This window comes from Mchenga conophoros, linkage group LG22 (assembly GCF_057382185.1).
Source record: "Mchenga conophoros isolate Kocher_MC1m ecotype Shallow Benthic linkage group LG22, M_conophoros_male_GT1.1, whole genome shotgun sequence".
NCBI classification, from domain to species: domain Eukaryota; kingdom Metazoa; phylum Chordata; class Actinopteri; order Cichliformes; family Cichlidae; genus Mchenga; species Mchenga conophoros.
Window position 1 is genome coordinate 2,692,815 of NC_140546.1, and position 13,081 is coordinate 2,705,895.

At 41.5% G+C, this 13,081-nt stretch overlaps 1 protein-coding gene across 1 annotated transcript; it reads left to right on the forward strand.

Moving 5' to 3' along the window:
* Positions 1-82: 82 nt before the first annotated feature.
* LOC146548517 (CD209 antigen-like protein C) lies at positions 83-12,371 on the forward strand. The gene is made up of 7 exons (XM_085261984.1): positions 83-315; positions 1,523-1,633; positions 5,740-5,778; positions 5,858-5,962; positions 6,218-6,360; positions 10,323-10,429; positions 11,158-12,371. The coding sequence occupies exons 1-7, from the start codon at positions 171-173 to the stop codon at positions 11,276-11,278; spliced, it is 771 nt and encodes a 256-aa protein (XP_085118110.1). The 5' UTR covers positions 83-170; the 3' UTR covers positions 11,279-12,371.
* Positions 12,372-13,081: the final 710 nt, after the last annotated feature.

Here is a 13,081-nt window from a genome sequence, read left to right on the forward strand (position 1 = left end):
CTTGTTGAATGTTGTTTTCATTTGTACATAACTGACAGTTTGACGCCTCCTGACGTGTCAGAAGAACTGTGACTCGTCCTGTTTTACTTCCTCTTTGTTTTCTCTTCAAAGCTGTCGGACTTAAAGACACAGACAGACGGTGAAGCTGCTCAAAGATCTTTCAGCTCAAAATGTCTACAGAAATTCAAAGTGTTGAAGATTTCAGGGTGAAATACAGCAGAGGGTCCCAGGAGGATGGAGGAGTGAGAGAGCAGAGTGAGGTGGAGGTGTTAGATGATGGAGAGCAGCACCCTGACGTTGGCCTACAAGAAGCTGGTAAGCAGGAAATCATCAAAGTGACCAAACCAAAGAAAATGTTGGTGATGAAAGTGTTGTTCAGTGTCTTTTAAAGCTCTGATATCCGACCACTTTAAGACATATTAGTGTTCGTGTCACATGTGCCCAGAATATGTTTCCAGTCCAAACTGGCACACAGATCATTTGTTGCACTGGGCCTGTTTACTCCCAGTTAGGAGCTCCGTTTCTAACCGTCTGACTGTTTCAGTGTCTGTGGCTTCAAGTCAAACTGGTTCAGCTGCTGCTCTGCTTTCAGGAAGAGGTCTGTGAGTGACAGAGAGAAGCAGCCAATAGGAGCAGCACAGCTCTTTCTGCTTCCTCTCCAAGTGATAACATGACTGTAAATACAGCCAGATTGTCCACACAGTCATTGTTTTAAACATATGTGAATGTCGAGTTTGTCCGACAATGTTGTGCTTCCAAAAATGCGTCTTTCAGAGGTGCAGAGCAGCAGCTTGGTATGCAGCTGCAGTGTGTTAGCAGCTTCCCCCTGCAGTTAATGCAGCACGTTTAAATCAGTAGGTCATAGTTGTTCTGTGGTCTGACAACAGGAACAGAAAGATGCAGATTCATTGTGAGTTCAGCTGCATCAAAATGCAGTATGAGTGAGTGTAGAGAGGAGAGAAGCAAACTGATGGAAACAGCTAGCAGAAAGCTAACTGAGTGTAACTGAAGCACAAACACAGAGTAACACACACCCAGCACCACTCTGTTATAAATCAGCTTTAAAGTTTCCACAGTTCATGGTTGTTCCTCAGCATTACACTTTCCTCACAGCTCTGACCCGCGTGCAGATGATCATCATACAAACGAATATTCTGGGACTCTCCTCCATATTTGTCCCTCAGGTTTCTACACTTCTTTCTACGTTCCCTCACGTCCATCAGGATAGTTTTGCTCATTTAGTCCTTATATTGAGAGGAGGATTGTTTTTCTCTCACTGATCTATTCAAAAGCTGCGACCAAGAAGTGGCCAGAAATGCACCGACCGATCACAACAGCTGGAATGGACTAATGTTACTTTGTCCTTGTTTGAGTTCCTGTAACTTTTTAACAAACTCGACTAATTTGTTTGGTAAATCTGATTTACTTTCTACTGGGATCATTCCTACAGTGAGGATTAATAAAAAGCTCCAAAGTCTCTCATTAGTGCTTCATAAATGGACTTTTTGTTTTATCTTTGTAGATGTCCACACCGAGAAGAAGCTTCCAGCTGTGAGAAGAAGCTGGTTCAGAGCTTTTGAAGTGAACCTGGGAGTGCTGTATCTGCTGATTGTGGTGGGAATCATGACACGCTGTGAGGAATTTGATTCCAATATGTTAGATGTTTGATTTTGAACATTAGAAGTGAAATGATTTGATGCTGCAGACCTGATTGTGTTTAGTTCCTGTTCCCACACTGCAGAGTTTCTCCTACTTCACTGGAAAACACACAAACAGCAAACTTGTTACTGTAATGTTATTGTAGGGTCGACCTCACAACATAAAGCACCTTGAGGCTGTTGCTGTGATTTGGAGCTGTAGAAGTAAAACTGAATTGAATGATTAAGACAACGTGTGTCCTCCAGTTGGACAAACCTCCAACACCTAAGTAGCACACAGGTGTAATCCTAGTCAGGTGCTTTCAGTGTGGAGGAGCTCCAGCTGGGCTCATCACTCCCACACATCCTGGAGAGAATGAAGAGCTCGTCCAGTGCTGCATGACCAGGATGGAAACCACACTGTTGCTCTGAATTTGAGATTTCACAATTGGATGGAGTTTCTCCTTCAATATTCTGACATAAACCTTCTCAGGGAGGCTGAGGAGTGTTTGAACCCACCAGCCCAGATTTACAAATCCAGAGGCCGAGTACCCGACTCTCATGTAATGTTGCAGAGGTGTGTTAACCAGGACGGCCCAACAACAAGGAGTATTTCCTGGTGACCTCACAGTAAGATGTGCAACATTTAAGTGCACTGTAATTTCAAAAAACTTTTCCTCCTTATGTTGGACACTTTTTCACACAAGTACTTCTGTATTCCTTTGAAAATCAAATCAAAGAACACACGAGAAAAAAAATGAACTGCATCAGTTTTCCTGAAAGTGCAAAATGTAGAAATGAAAGGAAAAGTTACAGAGTGACCTAAAAAGGGAAAAACACAAATGAATGAACACAAACATCTTGTTCTTTTTAAAATCTTCGGTCAGCAGTGAAGCTAAATTTAATTGTTGTTCATTTAAAGAGTGTTTGAGACGTGGTTCAAACTTTCCACATCGACTGGATGAACCTCAACAGTTCAACAGTTTGTTTCTCTATAAGGCAACAGCAAGAAAACAAACTGTAACTGACAAAATAACATTTCCTGGGTCGAACCAACTGTGACACTGAGGTGTGACTGTGTTTGTGCTTTTATGTGTGAACGTTCAACGTCTTTAGAAAAAGAAGAGTTTATACATTTTCTGCTTTATGCAAACTCAGTCAAAAGCTCAACAAAGTACACATACAGTGGGGCAAAAAAGTACCGTATTTCCCGGACTACAAAGCGCACCTGAATATTAGCCGCACAAGCTAAAATCAGGGGAAAATCCTGTTTTGTACATACATTAGCCACACCTGACTAAAAGCCGCAGGTGTTTCAATGTTGACTTATCATATGTAGGAGAATATGCACAAAGGGAATTGTCAGGAAAGAGACGGCTGTTTGGAGACACATCACATCACTTTTTAGGGTATATGTACAAGTAGCGGTAATTACAAGTACGAAACATGTACTGTGCTTCATAAATGAGTAACAAATGTAGTACATAACAATAACCTACAGCACACCAGAAAAATAGATTCGGCCTTTTAGGCTCAGGTGCAGTGACACGGCTTCAACAAGAAGAAAAGTCAGTCATTCACCATCTTTCTTTTCTTCCTGCGCAAAAAACCACCAAAGTCCTCTTCTCCAGTGTCGGAAACGAACAGGTTCAGGATGGCTTCGTCATCCACTCTCCGCTTCTCTCCTTCGTTGTCCCTTTCAAAACAAAAGAAATCCTCGTTGTCAGTGTCAGAGTCGAACACCCTCAGAAGGGCCGTGGCGGTGTCCTCCTCTCCATCATGCAGCAGTCCAGCCCTTCGAAATCCGTTGGTGATCGTGGATGTTTTCAAACTTTTCCACGCTGTCAGAATCCACCGGTGGAGTTGAGCATAACTTGCTTTTCGCAAGTTTATCGCCGCTCGTCATCCACGCCTCCCGCTGAACGCTACTTTGAAGTTTGTTTTTCGTGCTACTTCGTACGGCACTACTTTGCCTGGCGGATGGACATGTGACCAACATACCACTCTTGAACCCCGATCCTTCCGCCAAGCAACGTAGTGCCGTACAACAGCGGAACAAACAAAACAAATCCGCTCATGGACAATCCATAGAAAAGCCGCACCTGACTAAAAGCCGCAGGGTTCAAAGCTTGTGCAAGAAGTAGCGGCTTATAGCCCGACAATTACGGTATTTAGCCAGCCACCGATTGTGCAAGTTCCCCCACCTAAAATGATGACAGAGGTCAGTAATTTGCACCAGAGGTACACTTCAACTGTGAGAGACAGAATGTGAAAAAAAAATCCATGAATCCACATGGTAGGATTTGTAAAGAATTTATTATTATTATTTATTATTATTATTATTGATTAACAGGAACTTCTTTCAGTCACAGTGCAGATGTTATATTTCCTTTGTTTTTTGGCAACCGGCCCTTTTTTGACGTTAAGCTGATACAACCACAACCACAGGTCTGTTAATCACAGAGTGACAGGAAATAAGCACAAACCAACATCCACACTGCTTTCTAACAGGACCACAGACTCAGAATCCTCCTTCAGTCCTGAAGGGCTCTTTCAGATGTGCTACACTGGGTCTAAGAGTGCTGTGCCTCCTGATGTTAGCTGGGATCATCATCCTGTCCATATGCTGTAAGATAAGATACAACCTCTGAACTTCTCCTGCAAATGAATGTATGACTGATACTGAATCCCAGCAGCCAACAAACATGCAGCTTCACAACCAGAACGTGTCCTTCTGCCACAGCAAATACAGGAAGTACATGAAGCCAACACAGAAGCAGCAAACACTGCAGTTCCTTTAATGACCACTGGAGGCTGATGCTGAAAGCGAGTCAGTCCCCACAGACTCCCATGTTAAAATGAGCACCTTTGCTGCAGTAAAAACATGTTTCCATTCAGGACCAAATGAGTTTTGGTCTCTAAGGATAGTTTCCTCTTCATAAAAACTGCACGGTGGCATTTTAAATGGAATTCTCTGATCAATAATATGAGCTGCTGTGTGGTACAGCCTGACCAACACGTTGGTTTTGCTGACTGAGCTTCTAGTATTTCATGAGTCTGTTACTTAGCACTGATTAGCAGGTGTGTGTCTGTGTGCATGATTCCTGGCTCATATCTTGTGTGTGTTGTGGAGTGAATGTTCTTGTTGTTCCTTCAAACTCTTCACTCAACACGGTGATTCTGTGATTATCTCAACAAAGCAGACAGGCAGCAGCATCTGCTGCAGACTGATGCAGGTGCAGCCACACTATGTTAGACAGTGGCCGTCTGTCATTGTGCGACTAGTTAGTTCACTTGGTGTATTAAGCAGGTAGCTAACAAGCTAATGTTAGCTCCATTCATCTGCTGGGATATATCAATGAATCTTTTTTTATTACATCAAATCACAACAACAGTTGCCTCGAGGTTCTTTATATAATCAGGTAAAGACTCCACAATAACAAAAACAACAACACAGAGAAAACTCCCAGCAGCTGCTGATGTTTGGATTTTAAGGTGGTTTGATTCTATGTTTTAAATCAGTTGATGATCTTCAGCTGACCTTTAGCTCCTGGTGGAGCTGTGACAGACTTAATGCTGGATCAGCAGAAACATCACAAATCTATGATGTGAGAACAGAGACGCCTGCAAAAGGACGTCTGAAAGCAGGAAGTTCCTGGAAGCTGCAGGAAGAAACATTTATTAATTATAAATAAGCAGAAAGTGTTGAAGCCTCAGAGCAGCTTTGACTGAATGTAAAAAGACATATTTTCAGTGAGAACAGGCACATGTCACATGAGTCAGAATCTATTCTTTCAAAGCATATAGATAACATCTCTGACTACAGGTGTAGAAATGCTGTTTGACTCTTCACCTTCTTCCTCCACACTGAAGCACAATTATTCTGAATCTTGTCAGTGGTTTTTGTTCACAGTTGATACGTATTTAGCTCATCAGATTTCCTGTAGTTCTAACACCTCCACCCACAGGACATGTTAAAGAGCAATGGCTGCAAGTTTCTGACTCTTATTGATATTTGACAAAGCAGAGGAAGAAGATTATTTCTGTTCAACGTTTCACTCATTTTATTTTATTTTATTTTGCTTTCACTGAAATATTTCAGATGCTTTGAACAAGAGTGAGCTCCAGGATGAACTTCAAGGTAAGCAAACACCAAGTTCTTATATCACAGATATATTTGTAGAACATTTTAACTTAATTTGAATCTTTTTTCTCTAAAGGCACAAAAACCAGCCTGACTCAGTTACAGAGCCGTTATGATGAACTGAGTAAAAACCACAGTCAGCTACAGGAAGAAGTGAAGAAGCTGAAGGAGAAGATAGAAGGTAATAAAGTTTGAATAACTGATAGAAAACATCAGTGTTACACAGTGATAACCTGATTGTGTCTTTGTTTTGAATCCTACATGTTTGATGCTGTGTAACAGTTTCTCTGTATAAATGTAAGTTTCAGTTCATTATGAATAAGAGAGAAAACCTGAGTTTAAATGAAGCATTTACAGGGAAAATGACAGGAACCAAAGATTAATGTGATACAACAGGACACAAAGTCTGACTTTAAAACATGTGTTTGACTTTAAGGGAAGTGGTGTCCAGAAGAATGGACGAGGTTTGGATGCAGCTGCTACTTTAAATCCACTGAGAACAAAACTTGGTCTGACAGCAGGAGAGCCTGTCAGGATAAAGGAGCTGATCTGGTGATGATAAACAGCAAAGAGGAACAGGTGGGTGTGTTTGTTCATGTCTGTGTGATCTTTGATGGAGCTGACAGTGAGTTACAAAGTTCTTCATACTGTGAATTAAAGCCACACATTGATGATAAGTATACATGTGCAAACATACAGACACATAAACAAAGCAGCACATTCATTCCATCAGAAACACAACAGTTAGAAACTATGGAGGAAAATAAAGGGGAAAAGATTGAGGGAGAGCTAACCTGTAAAAATGAGTTTCAGCCGTTAACAGTCAGCTGACCTGATAGTCTGAGGAAGGCTGTTCCACAGTTTGGCTGCAACAAGCTCAAAAGCACGATGGCCTCTGGTGTTCAAATCAGAGCGAGGGACAGTTGGGAGACGCTGATTAGATGATCAGAGAGGCCGGCTGCAGTGATAAGGTCCAAGAAGCTCTGCTATATAAGCAGGGGCCTGTTCATGCACAGCTTTATATGTTCATAACAGGATTTAAAAGAGGATTCTGAATTTCACTGTAAGCCAGTGAAGAGAAGCAAGAATAGGTGAGATATGAGACTGCAGGCCAGGTTTTGTTTGCAGCCTTGCTGCTGAGTTCTGCACTAACTGCAGACCAACTATGGAGGACTGAGAAATGCAGGTGAAAAGTGAATTACAATAATCAGGCAGGAGAAAGTATGAACTCAAAGTTCCAGATGATTGAATCACAGTAAAGATTTGATCTTTGCAATATTTCTGAGCTAAAGGAAACAAGACTGGGTGACCTTTGACATGTGAGGCTCAAAATGCAGCTGTTGGTTCAAAATGATCTTTAACAGGTGATTGGATGTTACTGGTGAGGGGGACGATGTACTGACTGACCTCCTCAGAGGAACTGAGCCAAACAGCACAACTTCAGTTTGAGATGAAGGAAGTTTAAATCCATGAAGTGATGACAGAGAAGCATTCACTGAGGCAGGAGAGGCTCGACAGAAAAGCATTAGTGTGTGTGTCATCTGCACAGCAGTGCTAGGAGATCCCATTAAAACCATTAAGCAGGTGTCACAGGGGCAGCATTTATAAAGAGAACAGAACTGGTCCAAGGACTGAGGCATGTGGGACTCAGATGAGGACACACGTTGATTAATATGAAGTATCTGTTTGATATTCAAAGATGGTCGCTCACAGTGGACATAGATGCTTCTTTCACTCCTCTTTCAAACCATCTGTCCTCTCTGTCCAAAATGTGAACATATCCTTAAGATGCAGATGGACTGCTGAGTCTTGTCCTGTGGAGGTGGCTCTTCTGTGTTGTGCCATGCACTTGTGAAGTGGCTGTTTGGTCTCTCCAATGTAGAGGTCTGGACATTCCTCGCTGCACTGTACAGCATACACCACATTGTTAAGCTTGTGTTTAGGAGTTTTGTCTTTTGGGTGAACCAGTTTCTGTCTGAGTGTGTTGCTGGGTCTGAAGTACACTGTGATGTCGTGCTTGGAGAAAACTCTCCTGAGTTCCTCTGATACACCGGCTACATAGGGGATGACAATGTTGTTGCGTCTGTCCTTCTTATCCTCCCTCGCTGGTGTCTGGTCTTCTTTTCTTTGCCTCTTTGCTGACTTTAAGAACGCCCATTTAGGATAGCCGCACGTTTTGAGTGCTTCCTTTACATGTGTGTGTTCCTTCTTTTTTCCTTCAGGCTGTTCTGCCCGGTGGTGTAGGGTCCTAATTACTCCAAGTTTGTGTTCCAGAGGGTGATGGGAGTCAAAGAGGAGGTACTGGTCCGTGTGTGTGGGCTTCCGGTAAACTTCGATGTTGAGGTTGCCGTTCTCTTCAATGTGCACAGCGCAGTCCAGGAAAGGCAAACAGTTGTCCTTTGTGTCTTCCCTGGTGAACTTGATGTTTTTATCCACAGCGTTAATGTGCGCAGTGAAGGATTCCACTTCTTGTGTCTTGATTTTGACCCAGGTATCGTCCACATATCTGTACCAGTGGCTGGGTACTCTTCCTTTGAAAGAGCCAAGAGCCTTTCTTGTGAAGTTGGTCCTGTCCTCCAAGGAGCTGTCTTCTTGTAGTCGTTTTCTGACAGTCTCCACGGCCTCCTTGGTGGGTATGCAAGTGAAGAGAGAGACTACATCAAAGGACACCATGGTTTCATCTGGATCCAGGGTAAGTTTCTGGACCTTGTCGGTGAAGTCGGTGGAGTTCTTGATGTGGTGTGGTGTGTTCCCCACGAGAGGAGCAAGGATGGTAGCAAGGTGTTTAGCAATGTTATAAGTGGCTGAGTTTATGCTACTGACTATGGGTCTGAGTGGGACAGCTTCCTTGTGGATTTTAGGAAGTCCGTAGATGCAGGGTATGGCATCCCCTGGGTAAAGGCGGTGATATGTGAGGCGGTCAATAATTTTGTCCTTTTCAAAGTCTTGAAGGCAAGCTATAACTTTCTTTTTGTAGCTGCTTGTGGGGTCTCGCTTTAAGGCTTCGTAGGTATTGTTGTCACTGAGGAGAGTAGTGATCTTTGTGTGGTAATCTGTAGTGTTTAGGACCACGGTGCATCTTCCCTTATCAGCTGGTAAAACAGTGATGTTGTGGTCTTTGGTCACAATGAACCCACCCGAAACTCTGGCTGATTGGGGCCCACACCCAGTTCCACACCTTGGCTCAGGCGATTAGAGGATCATCAGGGGGTCCTTTTGTCCCTCTGTGGGGGGTCACTCCCACTAGGTTTATATCTGGGACTCTCCACCATTTGACCTTAGAACTGAAGAAGCTTCTCGGATGAGAGGTGAAACGTCTTCAAGTAACTTAAAGAAGTCCAGACGCTTTTCTTTGCAAGCTCCTTTGACTGTGTTAATAAGAGGAGCACCATCAACAGTATGAAGGCTGCAGAGAAGTCAAGCAGGACTCAAATGGAGTCTTTATCCCAGCGCAGAAGAATCTGGTTAGTAACTTTCATGAAAGCTGTTTCAGTGCTGTGGTTTGTCTGGAACCAGGTTGGAATTGATCAAAGATCTGAAGGAGCTGACGAGCAACTTGATTTAAAACAGTGGGATGTAAGGAGGGTTGATCCCACTCACAAAGACTCTGGCTGTTTGAAAGTCAGCTGAAATGAAAGGGACTGGTTTCTAATAGAGAGAAGTCAGGGGGAGATGGCAGCAGGAAGGAGTTTGAACTCCAACAACAGAACTGGAGGAGAGACTTGGGGCGGTTGAAGAGGTACAGACTTGAACTCTGACCTGATACTGTTGATGTTGCCAGTGAAGAAATCTAAAAATGTCCACAGTCATTAGAAGACATGGGAGTGACAGCAGTTTGTCTCTGGGAAGACAACACTGACTGTAAGCCTGTCAAAGATGATACATCTGTGATTGGATAGTAGGTCAGACATGTGGAAGGTCAGCGTTATGTGTGGGGCCGACAACATGATGCACTACATGAAATGATGCTGCAGTGTTCATCAATTGTGTGGCAGTGTTGTTAGAGGGATCATCAATAAGTAAATTAGACTCATCTACTAAAATGACTTTATGAACAATAACCGATGAGAGAAGATTAGAGAATCCATTCAGGAAATGATTGCAGGATTTGGGAGGTGGATCGATTACAATACAGCAAACTGGAGATTCACATTGAATTATGAAGGAGAGGAATTCAAAGCAGTTAAAGAACCAGGATTAAATGGGAACCAGTTCAGATGATCCTTAGAAACCAAGTCAACACAAAACATTGAAATAACAGAAATGTTATAAAATGAGAGAAATCCTCATAATCCAGATTATTTTTCTGATTCAATCCAACTGAATCAAATGATTTGTTAACACTGATTCCACTGCAACACTGACTGAGCTACAGGAGGAGCTGATATTCATTGATTCTTTGGCTCTTTCTGATTTCTGCACAATGGAAGAAAAGTTTCATCACAGTTATTCTTCCTTCAGACATGTTCACAAGATGATGTCACTACAACAGAAGTGCTGAATTATGACTGGAGACAATATTTGTGTCTCTTCTCAAACAGGAATTTGTCAGTAATTTCAGAGGACACTCTTGGATTGGTCTGAGAGCCAACCAGACATCAGGAGGATATGAATGGGAATGGGTGGACGGATCAGCGCTGACAGAAACGTGAGACATTAGTTTGTTTCTATTCCAGAGTTATTATTTAGAAGTGAAACACTGATGTTTTGGAAGATAGATCAGCAATACATGAGTTGAGCTATTTTCCAACAGCCCCACAAACTGAATGTAAAGAAAAGCAGAAATCCTCCTTTGAATGAACAGCTGTGCTTGAACTCTCTTCATCTGCAGTCTGTGATGACGTTCAGTTACAACAAGTCAGTTTGAAGGAATCAGGATTGAAACATGTTCAAAGCAGCGACCGACACATTTCACTTTGTTCAATTTGTCTTCATGTTTTTGTGCTGTAATGTTTCTTTTCTCACAGAACAAAAAGTGTTTCAGAGAATTCCTGTCTCTTCTTCTTTGGTGTTTGTAAAACTTCAGAACATATGAAGGAAGAAGCTTCAGTAAATATGACCTGATAGACACACATTTCAAAGTGATGTCTGTAAACAGCTGACAAAACAGTTTCAAACAGCAGAAAGTCAGCTCTGACTTCTTTTTATTCTCCATTTTTACAGCAGGAAGATTTCATATTCATCAAAGCTTGAAAGCTGTTTTAGTGTGCATGATGATTCTCAGAGAAAAGTCTAAAGGAGGGAACGTGGGCGAGAAACCTGGGAAAGAAATACAGCAAATATTGGAAATATTCCAAAAGAGACGCATATTTATATGAATGTGACAATAGTTATGAGTTTAGTCCAGTTTCATATCAGATTTCATCTCTCTGACAGGTTCTGGGCAGAAGGATGGTCAGATCCTGATTCTGGATACCGTGGAGTCTGCTGTGACGATGATGGGAAATGGAGATGGTCTTATTATTCTGAATCAAAGACCTTCATCTGTGAGAAATGAGTTTGGTGCTTTGATGTAAATGTTTGAATAATCCAACCAAAGACACCTCACTATGAAATGTCCTGCATGAGCCTCAGACTCAGCTTACAGTCTTTACTTGTTCATTCTGCATCATATATTGATTACATATATTGTCCCTCTGTGCTCTGTGCTGTACAGTAAGGTTGGAAGTCATCCACACAAAACCTTGAAGTACTTCATTACTCTGTAGTTCCAGCAAATTGTTCTAATAAAAGTCAAAGTGCAGCTTGTCTTTACTTTGCTTTACTTGGTTCATTCATCAGCCTGTTGGTCCTAAAACTACAGTTCTGGGTGTTTTTCAGGTTTTTCAACTTCAAATATTTTCATGATTTTTTACCCATTAAATTTTAGTTTAATGCTTTTTCATTATTTTTACAATATTCATTATATTTCCCAATATAATAAATATTGGAAGATAAGAGTCTAATCACCACCAGTGACCTCTGTCAAAGATTAATTCAAAGTTCAGCAACAAGATTGATTTGTTTGCATAAATATTTTGATGTCGTGTCAGATTTGAAATGTTTCACTCTTTAGACAAAATGCACATGAACAAAATCTGTAATCGTCTGCAACGTCCCAAACGTGTCAGCTCTAAACTGAAGATGTTTTGTGCATTTTAACATCGTTGTGCAACGTGTTGCTACATCTCTGGTCACAGGCTGCCGTGTAGGTCACAGCACGGGGTACAGGTCAGTGTAGATTTAACATAAACATATAAACGAAGGATGAGTGTGAACAAGTGTGACCTCCATGAAGAGAAAAACAAGACTCACCTCAATAATGAACGTGACGTCAGGATCCCACCTTGAGCTTTGTGTTAACAGGACTGTGGGCCCTCTGCCAGTAGGAGGCGCTACAAACTGACTGGTGCTTTGTTGTTGGAGCAGTCAGAGGTGGGGACGGGTGGACAGGCTGATCATTGGTCCCAGAATTGGTGTTATGGACATTTATGGGTCCTTAATGAACATTTGTCAGATCACATCTGCATATGTTCCTGGTCACCACAAGTTTTTCTTTCATTTAATGTAAATTGTCCCTTAAATATATTAAATATCATCTGCTGTGTAACAAACATAATGTGTGTAATTTTAAACTTCAACTCACCTGAAAGTTTCCAGTCAGCCTCCTGCTGTTGCAGCTCCAACAGGCTTCCTGCTCACTTCAAGTTTAATCAGACTTCAGTCCAGCAACACATTTACAACCAACACACACACAGGCAGCACTGATGGTTGTACTTCAGTTTTATTGTTCTAATAAAAGTCAAAGTGCAGCTTGTCTTTACTTTGGTTTACTTGGTTCATTCATCAGCCTGTTGGTCCTAAAACTACAGTAAATGTCTTGTTTCTAAAAGTTCAGCAAAAAATATGTTTGATTAATAAGAATTTTAAAGGTTCTGATCAGCTGGAACATCAGAAGGACATTTTTATACCTCTGTGTATGTGAAAGTGACAGAAAGACATTAAATGTTAATTGTGTTATGTGAGTCATATATATTTAGTTTTGCATTTTATATGGAAGTTGTATTTAATTTTTGTATGATGGATTTGAAAAACAAATATTTCATATAAGGCTTTAAGTGTTGATGACTTTAATTACAGATAAAATAACTTACTCAGTAACTTATTGTTTAAATAGTAAAAGAGAGAAAACGGCTTCAGAGCTCTAAGTGTCGCTATATTAAAGGTTCAACATTTAACTTGGAGACACTTTGAAATATTTCAAAACTAAAAAACATCAACAGAATATGAAGAAAACATCTCTGACGTCACGTTCAACACA

Coding starts and splice junctions, on each gene's coding strand:
- LOC146548517 (XM_085261984.1), top strand. CDS start 171: ATGTCTACAGAAATTCAAAGTGTTGAAGATTTCAGGGTGAAATACAGC. Junction 5,779..5,857: donor GCTCCAGGATGAACTTCAAG/GTAAGCAAACAC, acceptor TTTTCTCTAAAG/GCACAAAAACCAGCCTGACT. Junction 6,361..10,322: donor TAAACAGCAAAGAGGAACAG/GTGGGTGTGTTT, acceptor CTTCTCAAACAG/GAATTTGTCAGTAATTTCAG.